This window comes from Vespula pensylvanica, chromosome 8 (assembly GCF_014466175.1).
Source record: "Vespula pensylvanica isolate Volc-1 chromosome 8, ASM1446617v1, whole genome shotgun sequence".
In the NCBI taxonomy this organism is placed as follows: domain Eukaryota; kingdom Metazoa; phylum Arthropoda; class Insecta; order Hymenoptera; family Vespidae; genus Vespula; species Vespula pensylvanica.
In genome coordinates this window covers 4380774-4402328 of record NC_057692.1, presented here as the reverse complement: position 1 = coordinate 4402328, position 21555 = coordinate 4380774, and the positions used below count along the sequence as shown (strand labels likewise).

Here is a 21555-nt window from a genome sequence, read left to right as displayed (position 1 = left end):
TTGAGTTTCTCCTCTGCGTTACGATTTGTGTAATATTAAATGAACGTACTATTATTTAAATATTAGTTTTTTGTATAGCATATATATTAAAAACCGTTTAAATAATTGTAAAATTATCGATAATATGATTTTCTGAGCTTTTATCTTTTGAAAAGATATATCTTCGATGTTCATTCGTCGGAATACAAAAGAAAACTAATTCGAAATTCTTACATAGCTATATAGTAAATATATGTAAGCAATTGAAAAAATATCGCTTACCTTTGCATTGAAATTACTAATTTTTCTAAAATATTATGTACGCAGCGTATCAATTTACACAGGTAAGTAGTATTCACAGTTCGGAGACAATGTTCTTCATTATTATACTCGATCCATGATTTGTGTGGATGTGTGCAGCATCTGTGTGACAGCAAACGAGAATGAATATTTTTGTCTGCATAATTTACGATGAAATACAGATATTTGTAGCAAAAAATATTATTGGTCGATGTGCTAATGCTTTTTAGATTTTATATAGATCAATAATGTTCGAAAATCTAGACTAAATATTCTTTTTTTCTTTTACCTTATTCCCATGAATTTTTTCTTCGTTGCAGCTTCTTCTTCTTCTTCCAAAGCCATTACAACTTCTGCCTACCAACGAGTACATAATACTCTCCAATAGAAATTATTTATTAATTAATATTTATAGATCAATATATAGGCAAGTATAATTAAATATCATTCTATGCGAGCATTTACAAAAGATATCGATCATAGAAAAGATACATTCTTTGATTATCCGATTTATTAATCAGTTATATTTTGACTCCTGAAGTAGAAGGAAGAACGAACGTGTACGTGTGTGTATTACGCGAGAATCTATGTAGTTGGCGCGAATGCATGTATTTGGCGGGAATATAATATATTTTAATACCAAATAATAAGACGTTTATTAATAAGTTTTTATGATTTTTTTACCATTGAATATTATATTCTGTGCTGTTTTTTAATAAACTGTTAAGAAAAATTAATATATTTATTAGTGCATAATATTTCTAAAATGACGCAATATGAATATATACTTCATGAAATTAACTACCTTCACGATGTAGATGACGTTATTGCTGTGTCATTTCGTACCAAGGAAACATGTCTCCCCGTCGTTTTCGCGAAGTACAGGTAATTAAATTTTTTCCAACATACACACGATTTGCAAGAAGCCACGTTCGCAAGTTGGAACATAAAAGATATTCGCGAAAATAAAATCAGCCTCGTGGATACACCGGGTGTGTCGTACTTTTTTTTTTTCAACTTTCCAGCTTGATTTTTACGATATTGAAACTTCTTTCGAGTTTTAATAATGTCCTGATCAATAATTTTATGTTTATGATCGTAATCGATCGATATTTTGTATTGTATTTGATTTTCATATATACCATACACGTACACATACACACACACGCGATACACCATCGTACTCTGTGGATATTTTACACATTATACACACATAAACATGTGCACATTCTTTTAATCCTATCCTGTATTAATATGAGATCTTACACTTTTCAGAAATTTTCAATAATTTCACAAGATTAGACAACAGAATTTCACGAGTTAGACAACAGAATTTCATGAATTAGACAGTAGAGCGAATCGAATTAGAATCAGTGTTGTTAGTGCACCGTTTTTCGTGTTCCGGAATTAAGAGGATGTTCGTCGTGTAAAGGATCAACGGCTACTACTGGTAAGTGAACTTCTTTCTTTATTTCTTGAGCAATTGTGAAAAATGAAAAACATAACCTGTGAGTCTATATAATGCGATTGAAAGCGTCGACTTTTTATAGATTTATGCATGTGTGATATACGTATATACGTTCATATGGAGTGGTACGTTATTACGAATGTGTTGGTGTGTTGTATGTCATTGCATGTGTTTTACTGTCTGTGTTAAGTATCTGAGTTCTTTCTTTCTTTTTTTTTGTCATTTGATTTCGCTAAAAATACAGATATTTTTTTAGGAAATAATATAGTTCAATAAGACAGTCCAGTTTTTGCAATGTTTATAGGTTAGTACTGTCCAAAAAATATGTCATAGTTTTCGTGATCACTTTTTAATTTCCATTGCCTATATATATTTCAATAATTAGTTCTCTATATACTTATTTACATATATATCGTTTTTTCTTCGTTCCTTTTTTTACGATAATCTAGCATTCTCGATTATATATGTCTTATAATACATTATTTCGATCATAAATAATGTGATTATTCAATATGCATAAATAAATATTTAACGATTATGTTTTTTTCAAATACAATATATATATACATATATACATACATACATACAGACATACATATATATATATGTATGTATGTATCATAGATATCATGTAAAAGCGTAAATATATAATTCAAATTATTTCGCGCGTAATATGTAAAGCATAAGGATAATGTATGTACATGTGATACAAGTGCATATCTATTTAACGTTTCTATATCATTAGAAAATATAATTATTTCATAAAAAAATTATTGTCTATATTTACAATTCAAATTAATTACATTTGTCACCTATTTCGTATTATCTACGTACTTTTATTACATTTTTTATTATTTTTAATTGAAATAATTAATATTTGACTTGACTAGCGTTGTACTTGAACTACGAGGTCCGCTTCTATTCCGTCCTATTGACGTTGCCATAGTAGATACAGTTTGACACAAGTGCACACGGTGTTTCATCGCTCCGCATTATTACAGGTAATTAGAATATTTTTTTCTAACGTACACCCTCTTCCAATATATCAATCGATAGTTGAACGCGAGATTTTTACGAGGCCGCATTTTTAAGTCGGCACATTATCGCGTTTAAAAGATATTCGTGAAAATAAAATCGATCTCGTAAATCGTCTCGAAAAACTATTGCGTCATACTTTTTTTTCCCTATTTTCTAGCTTTATTTTTTTGATATTGATACTTTTCTTGCTTTTAAACTTCGTCTTGATTAATATTTTGTTTTTTATTGTGATCGATTGATATTTTTATATCATATTCAATTTTCATATATACTCAGTATAGGCACACATATACACATACAAATGTACACACAAACATATACACATATACACATCACGATGTACATGTACACACTGTGGATATTCCGTGAGTTATACACTTTTCATATACCTTTGTAATATGATATCTTTTTTTCAGATTTCCCAGTATTCTATGAGCGAGTATAACACACTATTATGCCTGTTCGTATGCGTCCTTTTTTCTGTTTACATACGCACAAGTAAGTTTATTTCTTTTTATTAACGTAGAGCGAGAGGTCAAATAGAGAGAGATAGATTTATATACGCTATACTAATGTACTTTCAGGAAATACTTCGGTAAAGAACAAAACAAAAACATCGTGTTTTTGACTCTCTCAAGGATACGAAATAAGTCTTCATTCTTATACAGTACTTTGGCGAGTATAAATCTACGCAATAAGTGATTAATTTCAATTTAATTGCACAATTTATTACCGTACATTTTTATTTTAATTTTATCAGTATTAATTTAATATTATAGTAAATTCATTATTACATAGAATAGTATACAAATTTGTATAGTTTTTAGGTTATTCATTGTTTTAATATATTCTCAAATGTGTTGCCTTTAAAGATGATTCACAGAAAATATTTTATTATTTCTTGTTCTATAATTTGTTGTATGTTTCAGCTTTTCAGTACTTATAAAATATTAGAATCAGTGTTTGTTCGTATAGTTGCTATTTATCGTTATATTTATATAAGTTGATTAAGTCAAATTATATTTAATATAAATTCGCGAATTAGAGTCAGTGTTTGTTCGTATAAAACATTATTTTTCTTTTTAAACAGTGGCATTGACTGTTCGCGTATTAGAGTCAGTGCATCATTGAAGATAATAGAGAAATGAATACACTTCTTCTATAGAAAAATATTGGTAAGTAACTCTGTAAATTTCATATTTAATCATTTTACAATTTCTTTTTATGACAATAAATTTAATAAAACTTCTTTTATAATCTTTTTACAGATTATCATTGGGATTATGCCATATCAGTCTTCGCAGAGTTACTTCATTTTCAACTATGATGTCAACCAAGCTCATTTTCAATTTATTATGGATCAACAACTTCAATTTCACCAGCAGATGAGTGTTTTGGAGCCATCGCAGAACTTCTTAAGTAGTGAGTGAAAATATTTCATGTCCCTCCAGTGCTCAATCATGCCGAGGATGAAAGGTCCGAATCGGTACGAGTTACTGGTTGTAATTTTTTAAATAAATTATTGACGAGCATGACCGTAAGTAATTCCTCTTTTGGATTTACTTACGAGTGGTACATTTTTATTCTATATCTATGTCTTTTCATTATCTATATCTATTGTGCATGCTTATTTTTATTAGCTCAGGATAGGGTCTTCTTGTTTCGTAGATCTAATTAATTAATAGTGCAATTAATAAGCACTTTTTTTTTTGGTCTTACTTGCTCGCGATGTTAGTGGTGAAATCGGACATTCAATTATCCGATTTCGTCAAAGAAACATGTGATGTGATTTACGTTACATGTATTGTTTCGTACTTCATCTGTTTTCATATATCAATATCCATGTGTTGAGATATTAAATTAAATATGAACAAGAAGACAAGCGCGACGGATAGATTCTGGAAAACAAGTGATAAACCATGATCTTATACTTTAATTAAAATAACCACTTGTTAAAGGGAATCGTCCGAGGTACTTTGATTATTGTTATATGAAAAGTTAATTAAAAATTTTTCAATCAATTTTGTTGACAAAAGAAAAGTCTCAATAGAGTCATTGCTTTTGAAAGTAAAAAGTCGAGTAGAGTCATTGCTAATGAAAAAGATAAAGAGACTTGTAGAGTCATAGTCCGTAGGCCCTAGAATAAGTTAATCATTTTTTAGATCAGGATTTTCAGCTTCTAACAAACTAATTCCCGTTTCTCCCCCCCATGCTTTCTGCGTTTTCATCTATGCGTGTGCCCAGGTGTTACGCGTATGGGTGAGAAACAGTTAGTGTGGGTTTAGTTTTATATTCTCCCACATTGGCGACTGTCATAGCGTTAGTGATTGAGCATGGTGTACCTTACATCTGTATGTTCGTGCTAGGTGATGTATTGTACATCGTTACGCGATAACTTCGGAATGAATATATATATACTACTATAGTAATATATTATTATTTTTATCGTTTTGCGTAGTGGAATTATCACATGTTGCATGGAAGTACTCGTATATCACTAGTATGTATATATACTAGCATGTACTAGTATTATTTGCTTTAGTCATTTACGCAATAATCATTAGCCTTGACAGTCGATTTCAGCAACTGGTACGTACTCCTAATATATTAGAAAAAATACGCGGTTGAACTAGGGTGTCGGAGGTGTCCCGGGGCATGCTCTCTAGTGTAGGCTTTTGCACCCTGGTGGTATGTGAGAGAACCGTGGAGTGTGTGTGTTGGAATGAATGTCTTTGCTATTTTTTAAATATAGGTTATAGGCAGGCAGGTAGCATATCTTTTTCTGTGTGATTGTGTATTTAATTTTAAGTAGGTAGGACCGGATACAATGCGTTATAATTTTCATTCAGGAGTAGAATGTTCCGTATCCGGGTATTAGGCAAAGTTTCAGCAAATTTTAGAATTGTTCAGCATGTCTGTTCTTTCTTTCTTTTTTTTTTTTTTTTCATATTTTGCTGATGCTTTGTATTGCAAGATATACCGATCAGTATCGAACAGTTTAAAAGTGTTTGCATTTTTTTTTAGAAATTCATTTCTTTTAAATTAGCAAAGATTTTTAAACGTGTTGGATACTTAGTATTAAGCGTACTAACACTTCGCACTCTCTTTCGTGATTTCTTTTTTATAAAGAATATATAATTTTTTTATATATGTAGATATAGTAAAGTACAAGTAATAAAGATATAAAGTAAAAGTGATCCTATAAACATAAGAGATATCGATAGGATGTGTAGATTTTTCAGATTTTGTTCGATAACTTTTTAAGTTTTCAAATGCGAAGTGTTAGTAATAGGTTCATCGATTAGATTAAATATCTGCTTGAGCATTCGAGTAAATGTGTCTGTGTAAATGCGTACGATTGCTGGATTCTTTCGATCCATTAATCGTCCACAGGCTAGAATAGTTCATGAAATATATAATAAGTTTTTATTTTTAATTTTTTTTTCTTCATGCGTTGCATTTAGGGAATGCTCTATTGCAGTGGTTAGACACGAAGCAAAGAAGAGGCTATATGCCGAAGAGGCCCCCACAAATTGTGGACGAAGAGGGCAACTATCGATTACGAGTCATTTTTTCAGAGGGTCATAATATGTTTCTTTGAAATAATGGCTCGTGGTCTTATCATATTTTTCTATTTTTTCACCACGTTGTCATTTTGCTCGTCAGTAGTAATTATTATAAATGGAGATGATTTATAATTCCATCTCTTTGGCATATAAAGTACGTGCCTAAATCTTTCAACAGATGCACAAATTCTTTTTTTTTTAGTTAGTTAAAATCAAAAATATTTAGATTCGTTTTAGATTATTATTAGATTTTATGAATTTATGAATTATTAACATTATAGTAATTATTTTTTTACAATTTTTAATATTTATTTATATACTTTCGTATAAATAAAGCGGTAAAGATACAATTTGTAATATAATTATTCTATTTTGATATTCTATTTTGATTAGTAGTAATATTATTTGAAATTTTTGTTTTCAATTAAAAAATTTTTTAAGTATTGTATATAGTAACATAGAGTCACGTGTTTCAATTTTATCTTATTGCAACGTGATATATAGATTTATTAAAATTAGATAGGGAATTAAATTGAAAAGTGCATCTACATATATTGGTAGGTCAAATTTGGACATTGATTGTATGATTAATATATCTTTCTTTTTTGTTACAGGTGACCATCGTTGGATTTATTAACATCAGTCCTTTTCAATTTTCGCGTATTACAGCGCCTAAAATGGCTGCTATTTAAATTATATATTTATATATAATTTTTGAAGGCAAACACAAATATTAAATATAATTATTTAATATAATTAATATTAAATTAATATGATTAAAATTAAAATTAATATAATTAATTATTAAATATTATTATTCATAGTTTTTTATGAAATATAACTTTAGTATTAACTATAACAAATATGATTTCAAATATTTGTGGAGTGTAAGATTTTTAAGAATTTATTAATAAAATGTATAATTAATGAAAACATATGTTTCAGGTCAACAACCTCATTAATGGATCTTATGTATGCTTTGTTTTTTATATTAATAATATCGGCAGGCACACGGAAAAATATTGCATACTTCTGTAGTTTTGTTTTGTTTATTTTTATGATATATTGTATATATACTATTTTTAATTTTTCAGGTATTTGATAATGAGCAAATTGGTATTGAAAAAAAGGTAATATAAAATTAGAGCAAAGCTATATTGTATAAGAAAATTATCTATATCTAATAGAGAATAATTTCATATTATATACTATTTTAGAAATGTAGTAAAGTATATTAGTAAGTGCTTATTTTTTAATTATTTCATAATTGTATTGCATGTTAATTGATAAGGATATAATTACGATGGTGCATGATGCATGTTGGGTTTCTAATGCTTCATTTCTTACGCTTTAGCAAATTTATCTTAATAGTACTATTAGATAGTTCTAGTTTTACAGTTAACTAAGCTTAAGGCTAATTTAAAGCGGAAATGGCAGATCGATTAATTATCTGTCATTTAGTAATTAAGATAGTTTAAAAAGCCTGGATATATATTGGTTTCATTCATGAATGAGTGCCATTAGTTATAAATGGAATTTATTTATCAATGAACACAATATTTTTTCATAAATTTCCCAATTACCTTATTCAACTTTTATATTTCAAATTTTACGTTTATAAATAACACAATATATTAATTATAATTATATATTAATTAATTATAAATGTAACATAGTAATAATTAGGAAATATATGTACTTTGTATATTTTTGGGATGTACAAATTACATATGTAAAAATTATTAATATAATTATTAAATTCAATTAATTATATCAGGATAGTTGTGTAGTCCTGTAAAGATATTTTTAAAATAGTAAATAAAGAATCCAGACTTTTTCTCGGGTAGGTTAGGGCAAAGTTGCGGTTGATGAACCATCGATTGACTACGATCGAGTCGATAGAAGATTCATTAAACGCGACTAATCACTATGTTGTTTAGCCCGTGGATCTCCACATGCAGCAACCTTCACGTGGTGAGATCTGAGTCGGTATTACTTGCGATCTATCGAAATTTAATTGTAAATTATGTAAATCTAATTGTAAACGCAAGTAATACCGGGCGAATAGCTGCATATTGTAGTATGTTTCTTGAATATTATATTATCTATATTACAATGTATAAATAAATAGTATGAATATAAATATAAATTGTAGAAATAAATTCTTTTACAATTGAATTTAAAAATAAAGTAAAATAAAATCGTGAATTAAAGTCAGTGTCTTAAAATTACAATCTCTTTTTATTTGATTTAACTTACAGATTATAAAAGTACATAACTAATAAACGAATTAACTTTTCAGTGAATTTTATAAAAAAGAAATTTCTATTACTCTTCATTAATTTTACTGATTTTTAAGTATATTCCATTTGTTGGATGTAATAAAAATGATGATTGTCTTATCCCATATGGAATTTCCGTTTTCTCGGACACATCGATTTTATAATTCCGTAAAAGTGTTGCGAGTCCCACTTTTGATTGATAATCTGCAAATCTTTCGCCTACGAAATGATAAAAATCATATTATGTGTGCGTTTAGAACGATTAAATTTTGACGATAATCGAAATTTTCTTACCCATACAGCTACGAGGTCCTCTGCCAAAAGGTATATATGTCGTATCGTTAATTGTATTGCTTTCGTCATTAAAACGTTTTGGATCGAAAACTTCTGGTTTAGGATAAATATTTGGATCGTGATGGATCCCCAATATCGGTATAAAGATTGTTTGATTTTTAGGTATAGTAAGTTTAGTACCTTGGAAAGTGTAAGAGGATGCTGTACATTTTCTAAACAGATTCCAAACCGGTGGGTGTTTTCTTAATGTTTCTGAAAAAAAAAAAAAAGAAAGAAAGAAACATATAAATGAGTTTGTTAAAAATTTTAAAAAGAAATAAACACAGACTAGATACAATTCAATAGGTATTTTTGGTAAAATATTTATAATATGTATGAATAATGTTTGTTAAAGGTAAAAGTTCATTTTATTTGATTGGCATAAAATCTATATGACAATGAATTAAATTGCCATACGTACCTTGGAATACCGCATGTAGATATTTCATTCTTTTTATCGATTCAAATACTATGCTACCGTTATTTCTACTATATTCTTCTTTAATTTCTTTACGAACTTTGTCTTGTATATCGTGGTGTTGAGCTAATTCGTAAAGAACATTACTCATAGTCCAGGAAGACGATTCGAAACCAGCTCCGAAAAATAAATACGCTTGAGCGGCACAAAGGGAGTCCGTTAGTTCTGAAATATTTATATATCGTACAGTATTATAGAGAATATCTTAATATCTTCTAAAAATTTCGATAAAATAAAAAGAAATTTCAGGTGGATTAAAAAAAAAAAAAAAAAATTATATTTTACCAATTTCCTCGCCAAGCTTGTTCGGTTGTTCTTTTAGTTCCATCAGTATATTTATAAAATCGTGTCTAATAAAATTATACTTTTTTCTATATTCCATCGTTTCCTTAACTATGTTCAGAAAAAAGTTAGTAAGATTCGAATAATCGAAAAGAAAGCTGAGATGATTGTACAACTTTGGAAAACTGGTACGCAAAGCCTCTCTTATTTCTCTTTTTAGACTGGAGTGGAATATTTCTTTACCCATTTTACGAAATTCACTGTTATCGTCGGCGATCGCGTTCATTTCGATGCCGAATGCACAGTTACCTATCACGTCGGTATTAAATTTACCCATTAATTCATAAATCTCTACGGTATTATTATCAGGCATGTTGTTTATATATTGTTCCAAATGATGAGAACATTCCATTATCAAAGGGAACATTTCTTTTAGTTTGCCGGAAGTAAACGCAGGTGAGAGTTTATTTCTTAACGGTCTCCACTTTGCTACTTCGAGATGGAAAAGATGTTGCGACAAAGGTTCTACCTGAAAGAGCGAGAAAAAAATGTAATAATGGTTAATAAAAATTACAAAACTACGAGAAATATTATTTACGTTGCTTTATAATTATAAAATAAGAAAATTTCATGCCTTTTTAGTCACGGACGTGTGTCGTTCAGAGAAACTGGTGAAGTCTTTGATCAAGACGTCTTTTATCAATATCGGATCTTTCAGAATAAGGATCGGTGTATTTCTAACGAAGATACCGATGTACGGCTCATCCTTGTAACAGGGCAAAAGACAAAGTTCTTCCAAATATTGTGCCAAAATTTTTTTTTGAAATATTACATCTTTAGTATTACCGAATAAAGGAATGGGTCGTGGACCTTTCACCCCACGAACCTTCCAAAAGTCGAAGTTCAAGGTCAGATAGTAATAGAGAAGAAGAATAATCATAGCGAGACCACTGAGTATTTCAAACATTCCTGCCATATTGACTGTCGATGTGTGATAATCGTTTCGATATTTTTGTATGATATTCTTATCTCTGAAAAGGGATATCAAATTTTTTATTAATTCTATATGCAGTTGTTATCAACATGATATTTGCTTTTATTTGATAGATATTAGATAATTGTCTGGTAAAGTTAAATTAAATAGTTAACGATCTTTACTAATTAATTCTGTATATGATAGGAATGAAAAAGCGATGTAGAAAGGAAGTTAATTTAAATTACTATTGTTAAGTTATTTGTAACTCAAATTTCGGATAAAATTCTAAATAACAGAAAATTATTGTTTGCTACTGTTATTTATCGATGTGATAGTTAAAAAATAACATAATACATAGTATCTTATACATACAAAGGGAATACATAAATGAAAAATATATCTAATAACAAATAATTAAATAAAAAAATTTTTAACTTACCATTAATTGTAATAGGGTTCAAACGGCTATGGCTAGTTTCGTTATTATCGAACTATTAATTTATTGTTAGTTTCTCTTCAAAAATACTTTCGTACGAGAACTTGAGTCTTTTGCGTATCAGTCTATTAAGTTTAAGCTTTGAACTTCCTGACATGCAGAACGAGTCTGACGTTGAAAATTTTTCTTCTAGTGGAATGTCTTCGAAAATTTGGGTAATATTGATTAAACATGGCGTCTGTATAATGTTACGATTTATATTACGTTTATAGACGCAATTCGTGAATATATGTGTGCTAACACATGTTCGAACTTTTTTGTATTAATTTTAAGAAAGTTTGTTTACTCATTTGGCTTGATGAATGTAATTAAAGAACGTTTTTCTTATCTCACAATAAAATTTTAATTTATACGTAACAATCAGTAGTACATATGTATTACTAACTGTAGTTATATATAAAGTTTTTTGAAAAGCGATATAATTTTGTTTAAAAAAGTATTTATTTAATCGAATTAAATTACATTAGATATAACACATTTTTGCCAACGTGATACAGACACATTAATGCCATTTACATGCTAATAAATCCGTCGAGAATGTCGTTGACTATTATTTCCTTAATTTTTTTAAAGGAAGATTACTTGACTAAAATATACTTGATATATTTAAACAAGTGTTAGTTCGTAGATTCGAGGTTTTATGAATATGGGCAAATTACAAAATTTAAATTCGGAATTTGGAGTATTTGTAAGATGTGCGGTTGAGCGTTAAAGAATGACGTGTCTATTGAATAACATAAGCATATGTGGGTTACTTATCAAATCGTTCTTTGAAGATTACTTTGATAACGGCAAACTCAAGAAAGAAATACAATATTTCTGTGTTAATGATTTCGATTATGTTTCATTGTAAGACTTTTAAAACAAATATAAATTTTTTTTATGGTCTTTTTTTTACGAATAAAAATATTAAAATTAATTTATCACGCATACACATATATTATTAATTTGATTTTCTATGTATCCACAAAGTATTATGATTTTTTTGATTCAATCGAAATTATTTGATGATTTTACGTTCGTAGTCTTTCTTTGTTAATATATTAACATCATATTGTTAATTTTATATCATATTCTTTTGTGTAATTTAATACTATAATTCCATTTAATATTCTAGTACTCTTTTTATTATAATACATGATTTAACCGGCGTAAGAGAACAATTTTTTGAAATACATTTGATGATGTGAGTGCTAAATATGTACGGTATCAGTTTGTATGAGTAATTGTATTTGATTGATGACAAACATTCTGTGATCTTTGACGAAGTCGACACAGGTAAAAGTGTGTTTAATAAATTAATAAATTACATTTATATTAGAGAATTTTGAGATAAGTCTAGGAAATTGAATTTTATTCTTGATATTGATAGGCAAATTAAAGAAATATCTTTGGGATATAATATCTATTAAAGAATAAATCATTATAAACGCAAGTTTTTATTTTAAGAAGTGAAAAATTAATTATTGTAATTAAAGTTTATTTTAGAATTATCATAATCTTACTTGTTCGGATCATCGATCTGATTCTTGTGTATAAATGTTGTTTTGTCGATTTATTTTTCGATAATATATTGAATGTTTATTCATTGGAAAGTAATCTGATAACATCTCGCTCGTTGCGCATATAAAATCATTAAAAATATATACTAAAAATAAATAATTTAAATATCTAAATAGAATTTGGGATGGAACGATATTCATAGTGCTATCAAGCTTAATTATTAAGGAAAATTATTTAAAAAGTAAAAGATTAAATATCAATCAAGTTTTTCTTAACTAAACTAAACTTCGAAAAAGAAATTCTAGAAATTTCATTGTCGTATTATTTTTAATTATAACATGTGTCGTAAACATGAAAGATATTTTCAAATAAAAAAAGAACTGACACTCGATACTTACAATACTACAATTGTATGCGAAATCGATATCGGATCGTAATATGTCAGTTTCTAAATTTTCTGTAACGTTCAACGTATCGGATAACCTATTTATTTTCATTTGCCATAGCGTTACATTTTCATAATTTTTTTATCTATTCTCGTTTTATCACTCTATCGGTAAATAAAGAAGTAAAAGAAAAAAAAATATGGTTCAAATAAACGAGGATGACTTCAGTTTGGCTTGCATTAAAGAAAAAGTCGTTAACGTGAAACGTAATTGTGATTGCTGTGGTCGCCTCACTTTTCCCAGTTGCGATACGGTGTGCATCGATAAAACGAAGAAAAATGATACGAAATGTTGCAATAGAAAATATTCCGAAGAATCGACCTGTCAATCGTCCTTGACGTCTTACGATAGGCCCAAAAGGAAACAATGCGTTCGATCGATTGCAAAAAATTGTAAAAAACCTACGATTGAATGTACAAGAATAAAAAAATGTATAAGAGATCATGTGGTTGAAGCTGACTATCTAAGAGGAAAACGATCTATTCAATCAATTGCAAAAAATTGTAAAAAACCTATGATTGAATCCGCAAGAATCAACAAATGTTTAAGAGATAATATGGCTGAAGCTGACTGTTCAAAAGGAAAACAATTTGTTCGATCGTTTGCAGAGAATTGTAAAAAACCTATGATTGAATGTATAAGAAACAAAAAATGTATAAGAGATCATGTGGCTGAAGCTGATGTTTGTCAAGATGGCGAAAGAATTAAAGCGTGTAAAAACGCTCAATATAATAAATGTAACGCTTCTTTATCTTCGTCGAATTCTACGAATGGGGATCGTAATAACGTCTGTAAAAATTTTTCTTTGGAAAAAATAAAAATGGATTACGAAGATACTTTTCCAAAAAAAAATTCGTGTATAAAGTTTGGTTGCCTCGAATTGAATGATCCTGATGTCTGCGAACGTATACCATCTATCATAAAACATATCGAGCAATGTAAACAGAATTTTTTAGAAATAATCAAAGCCTCTTTGATAAATATTGGAAAAAGTAATGATCCGGAGAAAATAATAGCTTCGACTTTACGAGCTGCCCGTGCTAATGAACTCGAAAATTCCTTGAAGGAACAAAAATGGAGAAATTCAAATGTGTGCGAATCTTCATCAAGTCGTAATGAGTTTGAATCCACAAAGAATTTATGTAGAAACGATTTTCTCTCTGCGGCTTGGACAGAGTTCAAGAAATATTATAGATCGCATAAATCGAAAGTTTGTGGGCCATGTGGCGTCGATAATGCTGTACCTTGCATAAAAACGAACGATAGGTATAAACCAGAAGTTTGTGGGCCATGTGGCATCAACAATGCTGTACCCTGCATAAAAACGAATGATAGATATAAACCAGAAGTTTGTGGGCCATGTGGCGTAAACAACGCTGTACCTTGCATAGAAGAGAATATGTTCAAACCGGAAGTTTGTGGGCCCTGTGGCATTGACAATGCTGTACCTTGCATAGAATTAAAGGTAACCTTCAAACTAATGATTTAATAATTATTTTTGTTTTTATATTGTTATCGCAGAACTACATTAATTCAAAATTATAATGGACCAACTGTTTTCTCTTTTCAAGTATTCCCCAAATTAACAGTTGTAGCAAAAATCAATAGATATGTAATAGATTCATCAAATAATATCATAATAATATAATATCATAATAATTTTGAATATATATCATTAATAAAATTGAATTTATTTAAAATAACTGTTTGATCAGTCGCAAGGTTACAAAAACGAGGAAATCAGTGAGTTCGTGAAGCTCATAGATTTGAAATTGAGGGAAGAACTTACGAAGAATCTTCGAAAAAAATTATGCTGTGATGATACGGTCGAACTGAAGAATTCTTATTATTGCGTGGCGACGCTTTGTCCGTGTATGACAAAGAATTATAGTTTGAAAGGTCCTCTTGTACTTGGACCATTTAATTTTGGTACGCAGGACGAACAGATCGACGCGTGTCAAGACAAATCGAAGAAATCTGAAAGCATCTGCAGTTCTTTGGATACTCTTGAATCTTTCCATTATTCTCAATGCATAATTGACAGCAATAATTCTATGAATATCTCCGCGAGTTCGGTTTGCTCACAATTAGTCGAAGTAAGTTTTTTTTTTTTTTTATTTTTTTTTGCGATTGTAACTTAATTTTAAGCATTAACGAAAGATTATATCGATTTAAGTGTAATGGAGCTGAGCCAACGGTATATTGCGATTTTTCGCCAAAGTGTAAACATCGAGAACCCATCGTTCTCGATCATAATTGCAGTTATGTATCCTGTCCGGACAGAAGAGCTGAAGAACATTTGGAAAAATCATATACGAAGAAATCGGAGGAAGTTGCAAAATGGGGCAAGTGTCGCAACATGTTCAATTCGTCGTCAATGAAAGAAAACAAAAAACTGAAGACATGCAAAGAAATGGGTCTTGGTATGGAACAACTTGAAAAAGAGTCGAAAGAAATTATTTGTAGGCGCGAGAACGGCGACGAAGAGGAATATTTGTTAACTCATGTGTGTGGTTTGGATGAACCATGCGCATCGAAATTGCATATATGTAAACACGAAGAGGACGTATGTAAGAATATTTGCAGTAGATCCTCGCATATTTGTCGAGTCGGTCTTGATGAAGTCTGTATTAGCGGTGATAATTTTGATAATTTGGAGAGATTTGAAAATATTGGAAGTTGTGGATTTGCTAAACTCTGTCGAAAGCTTTTTAAATGGTTTGCTATTTTAACTCATAATCATTTCAATTACCATTTCCTATTACTGCATTATACTTTCAACTTTACCTTCTTATTTCTTTCTTAGGGTCCATTGCATATCAAAAAATTGGAATGAAATAAGAAGTCATCCCTATATCGTCGTTCATTTACCTTCTTTGAGTTACTCCGACAAATTGAGGTGTAGAGCAAGAAAGACCTTCGATTTTTTGCAAAACATTCAAGTTACCAACGTCTTACACATCCTATTCTCGCATCAAACTTCAAAATGAAGAACACACGATTTTCTGCAGGTAGGTCGCATAGGATGGTTAGATGATTCAAACGTTCAGATACTTTACGTTTTCCCGACACCGCAAAGCGAGGAATTGTTGACGATCTTGAAAAATTTAATAGTCAGTGTACGTCCGGATATCGATATATCGAAGAGATTGTGGATGCTAGAACCGGAACCAAAATGGTATATTTTTCTGTTTAAATTTAAGCCGAACCGAATTATGTACGTACATATGAACCATTGACTCTCTTTTATACTACAGAATAAGAGAATTGTTATATCACGGTAAAACGCAACACTGTGAATATGAATGTGAATCTCATTGAAGATCGTTTGTTTTTGCAGTCTTTTGAAAAATTGTGTTAGCGGTAGCGCCAATTTATTTTTTTCATCGGACGTCTATCGAAGAATCCGATACTTAACAGCTGGTAGACATGCTTTCATTTTACCCGGAGTGATAGATCAAAAAAATATCTTCATTGCTTGCGAATTACAAATACCGATAATGGGTAAATAATTGTAAAATCATTATCATACGAAATTGTTGTTTCGGTTTATTTGGTCATTGCAATGATTGCATCATAGCCGTACAAGATAAGACAGAGAAACGGGTGGTTATAAAAATTGATTTTTTCAGACATCTTTGGATAACGTGATTATTTCGTCACCATTTCAACAGCGTGACTATTGTCGTGTTCACACAATAAAATGATTTTTTGTTAAGATAATATATTTATAATTTCTTAAATAATGTATTTCCCTGTTTCTCTGCTGCATCCTGTGAAACCTTAATAATTCATTGAAATACTTCACTTAATATGGCCCTGCATCTAATCTCTAATCGTTTATCTGTTGAAAAATAATTTGAACAGGTCTGCCATTGCAGTTTCAAAAACGTTTATTGAAAAAGTCTTACATAATGCAGCTATTGGATATTAATAAAGTCCAGCATCCTCCTTTCATACACATTCATAGCTTCGGCCAGGTGATCAAATGACATAAATCTATCATTATCTTTTTTAATGATATTTAATAAGATTACTCGTTATGTTATCTCTAATTACTCGTAGTCATTCAACATTTGTTATTTATTTTGTATGTTGATTCATAATTTTTGTCTAATTATATCACCATAATCATAATTAATATCACTTCAAAGTCGCTTTCATAATTAATAATACATAAATCGCTTTCATAATCGTATAATACATAAATTACCATATAGTTGTGCAGAGGTATGGCTGTAATGGTTATCGAATATCCAATGTACAAGACATGGTTCGTAAAGATAGATAACGGTTTTAATGGATATCAAACTGCGATTATTTGTTTCAAAAAAGGTATACTTGGAAGCGCGATCAAGAATATAGTAGGTTTTATTATCGTGATATTAAAATTTCTATTTGAAAAATTTTTATTATTAAGAATATCATTCAAGGATGGTATTTAAATGAATAATATGTTATTTGTTGAAATTAAGGAACGAACGTGCACTATAAATGAGGATTATTTATGCAAATTGTTGGCTGAAACTTTGCCGCTTCAACTGCAAGTTCAAAAGACGATTTATAAAAATAAAAAAGAATTTTTCCATGATTTAGAGATGTTTGGTAAATTTTATTATATACGCGTGCGCGCTCACGACTATTGTGTGACTTAAACTTTCATTGAATTTGATCAGGTGGTATTATACAAGCTTGTCCAAACAATGACTATGATGTTTTAAGTGTCGGTGTGTTTATCGAACACGATTTGGCTAAGCCTATTGTTATTACCGCAGCGGAAGTAATTCATTTTGGTAGAAATATTAGAAACGACATGGCATACTTTTTACCACAAAATAAAATTGTTCCAACCGAGCTCGATCAGCTGGTAGAAACAGTTGGGATAATTTTGCGAAACGAACACGTTGTGGGATACTTTGGCATCGATGTTGTTACTTTTCATGATGAATTCGATGTAGGAATATACACGTAACATTTTTTAACATTTTATATCAACACGTTAATTGTTGTCCTAATTTTATATAAATTAATATGACTGCTTTATTATTTTTATTATCCCTTTTAGTTTTACTATAAAATAAATGTTTTTTTTTTTTTTTTATGATCAAAAATTACGTTCGTTTGATTTTTTCATCATGAATGAATCAATACAAGATACGAATATGGATCCTTGGTAACACGGATGACATTTAACGTGTTAGCAATTAATGATGCTCATCGTATTATTTTTGAAATAGGATAAACATTCTTGGGTGGTGGACATTGATCCATATTATACTGATTTAATAGCATTTAGTGACTGGGTAAAATTCTGTATTGGCCCACGAAAGGATGAAAATAAGAGGTAAATTTTCTATTATACTAAAAATAGATCATTCAAATTTTAATTTTATAAACATTAACTTGCAGTTATTTTCCAAAAAATGTTACAAGCGAATCAAAAGTTGAAAACATAACCGAATTATTGACTCAAACTAATAGATACGCTATTTGCTGTGGTAAACTTTTTGGCACTGGTTTGTCAAAATACTGTGGAAGTACTCTAATAAATCTTTGCAAGCAAAATCAAATATATTATGACAATAAGGTACTATTTAAATATTTAATTATTTACTTATAAGTTTATGACTAATTAAAATTAGTTAGGATTAATGAAGCATTAAAAATATATATTCACTACTTTTAATATATACCTATTAATCTTGCAGGAAAAAATAGGATGTATGATATATCCAACAGACAGTCATAATCGTGCGATCAGTATTGTTTCAATAAATTCAACCAGATTGATGACAATGAAAAAATTTATTGAAGCCTTGAGAGTAATAAATCAATTATCACTGAGAATCAATGTTACCGAAACATTCGCGGATACCATAGATTTTTGTCGTAATTTAAAATCAATGCAACAAAATCAAAATTAAAATATAACCAATGTCATATGTAAAAATATTTTATTCTGAAGTGTATAAAATAATTATGATGTATTTCTTTTTGTGATTAATTTCTATAGTTTGGACTAATAAAGTATTCGTTTAGACAATTTTTAAGTTCGTATATATTTTTACGATATTGTTACTTTTCTCATCTATCAACGATACTCTAGTTAACAATATTTCATTAATTAGTTCCATTAAATTTTTTCTTAAATACGATTTTTATACATACATATACATATGTACGTAAGTACATATATACATACATACATACATACATGCACATAAATATCCTTCTTATGGTCACGTCCTGCATACATATATACGTATATATGCTGCACATATATATACATATATATACACACAATCAATTTTATAATATCGATATGTAATATTCCAAAATATAATATAATATTCTAAAAAGCCTACAAATACATGCAATATGTTAGAAATAATGTTGACGTCACCAGTCTACACGTAAATGAAAATTTATTTATTTTTAATGTATACAGTGAGATCCTTAATAGAAAAACAGACAAAGAGATAACATTACGATATAGGTTCCCCCACCGATCGTCATAATATTCTTAGAAATTCATTTCCAGTCTTTGGCAAGTAACAAAACAAACAATAGTCTTGTGTATTAATATTCTATAACAAGTATATCTATATGTTTATAAATGTATACCGCTCACTATACAGAGTTCTTGGAAATATTAACAAAAGTACATATAAACAACCGAAGGACCTTCAAGAGATCGATCTTAGCACGACTTTCGTTCGTCCTATTGTATACACATTCCGCAGTTCTCTTTTCGCTACGCAACCTTCCAGACGTGTTCAGACCTGCTCCGACTTCTAATTCATTCTCATTTAATAATTTGTAAGTATAATATTTTTACATATAATATTTTATAAGTTAGATTTAATCATTTGTAGTTTATTAATTCTACTTTATATTAGATTAATCTTCAATATATATATAGCATTTATATGTGAATATACAGACACATTTACATACTATACATATATATATATATATTTATAAATCTCTCTCTCTCTCTTTTTTAATCTCACTTTATATTAATAATATTTCGAATATTTTCAGGTTATTATTTATCATATTCAATCAATCTGTGGACTTCTGGACATTCGATAGCAGTTATCACATACTTCCTGTTGCTCCTCGTATGTAAGTATGTACTATAATATCGTTAAGACATTTAAATTGAATATCTCATTCAGAACTTTTATTATACAACATTTATATATGGATCCCCATACGCAGCAACCTCCATGTGGTGGGATTCGGAAATCGGTATTGCGAACGTTTATGTATTTTACATTATACGTACGCACTGCCGGGCCAATGGCTGACGTTCGGTGCATTAGAGAATATTTTTAATAAAATTTTAATCCATTAAAAATTTTTTGAAACATATTTTACATTGATTTTAAAGAACATTAAGAAGCACCGAGAATAATGAAAATTCAGAGTATAATAAAAGTTAAATTAAAGTAGAATAAAATTTCAAGATACGTTTAATCGTTCAATCAATATTATAAATATTATAATTTCAATGTTACTGCTACTTGTCTAGTTTTATATTAATGCTATATCTATTTTAATTTATAGGTATTTACATAATTAGTATATTTCTGTGAACATATCCCTATCGCGATCATATTTATTTTTAAACCATAGATACAACGCGATTTTGATCGTTTACTTTTATATATTTATTTATTTTAATATAGCTTAACAATTTTGCAGTTACATCCTTTGAATGACTTTTTTTTTTTCTTTTAATTATTATGGCATATAAAAGATGTAATACAAGTTCATAATTTCAGATCATATACTTTGAATAGATATATGATATTTGATATTTAATATTTAATATTTAATATATAACATTTAATAGGATATAAATTATAGAAGTAAACGCCACAGCTTGCTTTAACAATTTTTATTCAACAGGTCTTCAGTTGTTGATCGCGCGCAATGCGATCATAGAGTCAGTGCTTGTTCGAAATAGTTTGATTGTTTTGCAGCCAAACAGGTTGCTTTAAAAATAAAATAAACTAAAATCGCGAATTAGAGTCAGTGTTGTTCGCCGATAAAAATTTCTCGGTCGCGTTAGTAAATCAAAAAACAAGAATTTATGTTATATTCTTGTTAAAATCATATGTTCGCCGCGTTGTTAGAATCATTAACACACTTTCGGCCTATTCGGGAGAAGAGGATTGCGTTGCGATAAATATTGTAATGGTCGAAAGTGTGAATTTAAAAATTCATCCACTTCATCTTTACCGACGATTGTAAAGCTTCGTCTGGATATAATTACATGTAAGTATATTTCTTTCTTCCAATCATAACTTCTTTCGTTCGTCGTTTAAATCATATATATATATATATTTTATCATTTTCATTCATTCACAAATATATTGGTTCGACATGTAACATATAAT

At 29.1% G+C, this 21555-nt stretch overlaps 3 protein-coding genes across 4 annotated transcripts; 2 read left to right on the top strand and 1 right to left on the bottom strand.

Moving 5' to 3' along the window:
* Positions 1-8571: 8571 nt before the first annotated feature.
* Positions 8572-11327, bottom strand: LOC122631012 (probable cytochrome P450 6a23). Its single transcript, XM_043816179.1, has 6 exons — positions 11142-11327; positions 10361-10757; positions 9730-10255; positions 9388-9609; positions 8928-9179; positions 8572-8852 (listed from the first exon to the last, which is right to left on the bottom strand). Exons 2-6 carry the CDS (start codon positions 10700-10702, stop codon positions 8680-8682), a joined length of 1515 nt encoding a protein of 504 aa, XP_043672114.1. The 5' UTR covers positions 10703-10757; positions 11142-11327; the 3' UTR covers positions 8572-8679.
* A 1082-nt stretch (positions 11328-12409) lies between these two features.
* LOC122631011 lies at positions 12410-16870 on the top strand. 2 transcript variants are annotated; one of them, XM_043816178.1, is made up of 5 exons: positions 12410-12476; positions 13268-14612; positions 14863-15243; positions 15324-15865; positions 15954-16870. In XM_043816178.1, exons 2-5 carry the CDS (start codon positions 13287-13289, stop codon positions 16135-16137), a joined length of 2433 nt encoding a protein of 810 aa, XP_043672113.1. In that variant the 5' UTR covers positions 12410-12476; positions 13268-13286; the 3' UTR covers positions 16138-16870. The 2 variants fall into 2 exon arrangements, with proteins under 2 accessions (XP_043672113.1, XP_043672112.1); XM_043816177.1 differs by lacking the exon at positions 12410-12476 and having other exon boundaries at positions 12794-14612.
* LOC122631014 (IQ domain-containing protein H-like) lies at positions 16150-19192 on the top strand. The gene is made up of 9 exons (XM_043816181.1): positions 16150-16325; positions 16488-16651; positions 17015-17127; positions 17368-17511; positions 17623-17752; positions 17824-18101; positions 18385-18491; positions 18557-18734; positions 18856-19192. The coding sequence occupies exons 1-9, from the start codon at positions 16303-16305 to the stop codon at positions 19069-19071; spliced, it is 1353 nt and encodes a 450-aa protein (XP_043672116.1). The 5' UTR covers positions 16150-16302; the 3' UTR covers positions 19072-19192.
* The last annotated feature ends 2363 nt before the right edge of the window (positions 19193-21555 follow it).

Excerpts from the sequence above, each read along its gene's own strand:
- LOC122631012 (XM_043816179.1), bottom strand. The coding sequence starts at position 10,702 with ATGGCAGGAATGTTTGAAATACTCAGTGGTCTCGCTATGATTATTCTT. Across the intron at positions 10,256-10,360 it reads ACACGTCCGTGACTAAAAAG|GTAGAACCTTTGTCGCAACA; the intron begins GCATGAAATTTT and ends TCGCTCTTTCAG. Across the intron at positions 8,853-8,927 it reads AGGACCTCGTAGCTGTATGG|GCGAAAGATTTGCAGATTAT; the intron begins GTAAGAAAATTT and ends ATCATTTCGTAG.
- LOC122631011 (XM_043816178.1), top strand. The coding sequence starts at position 13,287 with ATGGTTCAAATAAACGAGGATGACTTCAGTTTGGCTTGCATTAAAGAA. Across the intron at positions 14,613-14,862 it reads TACCTTGCATAGAATTAAAG|TCGCAAGGTTACAAAAACGA; the intron begins GTAACCTTCAAA and ends CTGTTTGATCAG. Across the intron at positions 15,244-15,323 it reads TTTGCTCACAATTAGTCGAA|TGTAATGGAGCTGAGCCAAC; the intron begins GTAAGTTTTTTT and ends TATCGATTTAAG.
- LOC122631014 (XM_043816181.1), top strand. The coding sequence starts at position 16,303 with ATGCTAGAACCGGAACCAAAATG. Across the intron at positions 18,102-18,384 it reads CTTTTCATGATGAATTCGAT|GATAAACATTCTTGGGTGGT; the intron begins GTAGGAATATAC and ends TTTTTGAAATAG. Across the intron at positions 18,492-18,556 it reads CGAAAGGATGAAAATAAGAG|TTATTTTCCAAAAAATGTTA; the intron begins GTAAATTTTCTA and ends ATTAACTTGCAG.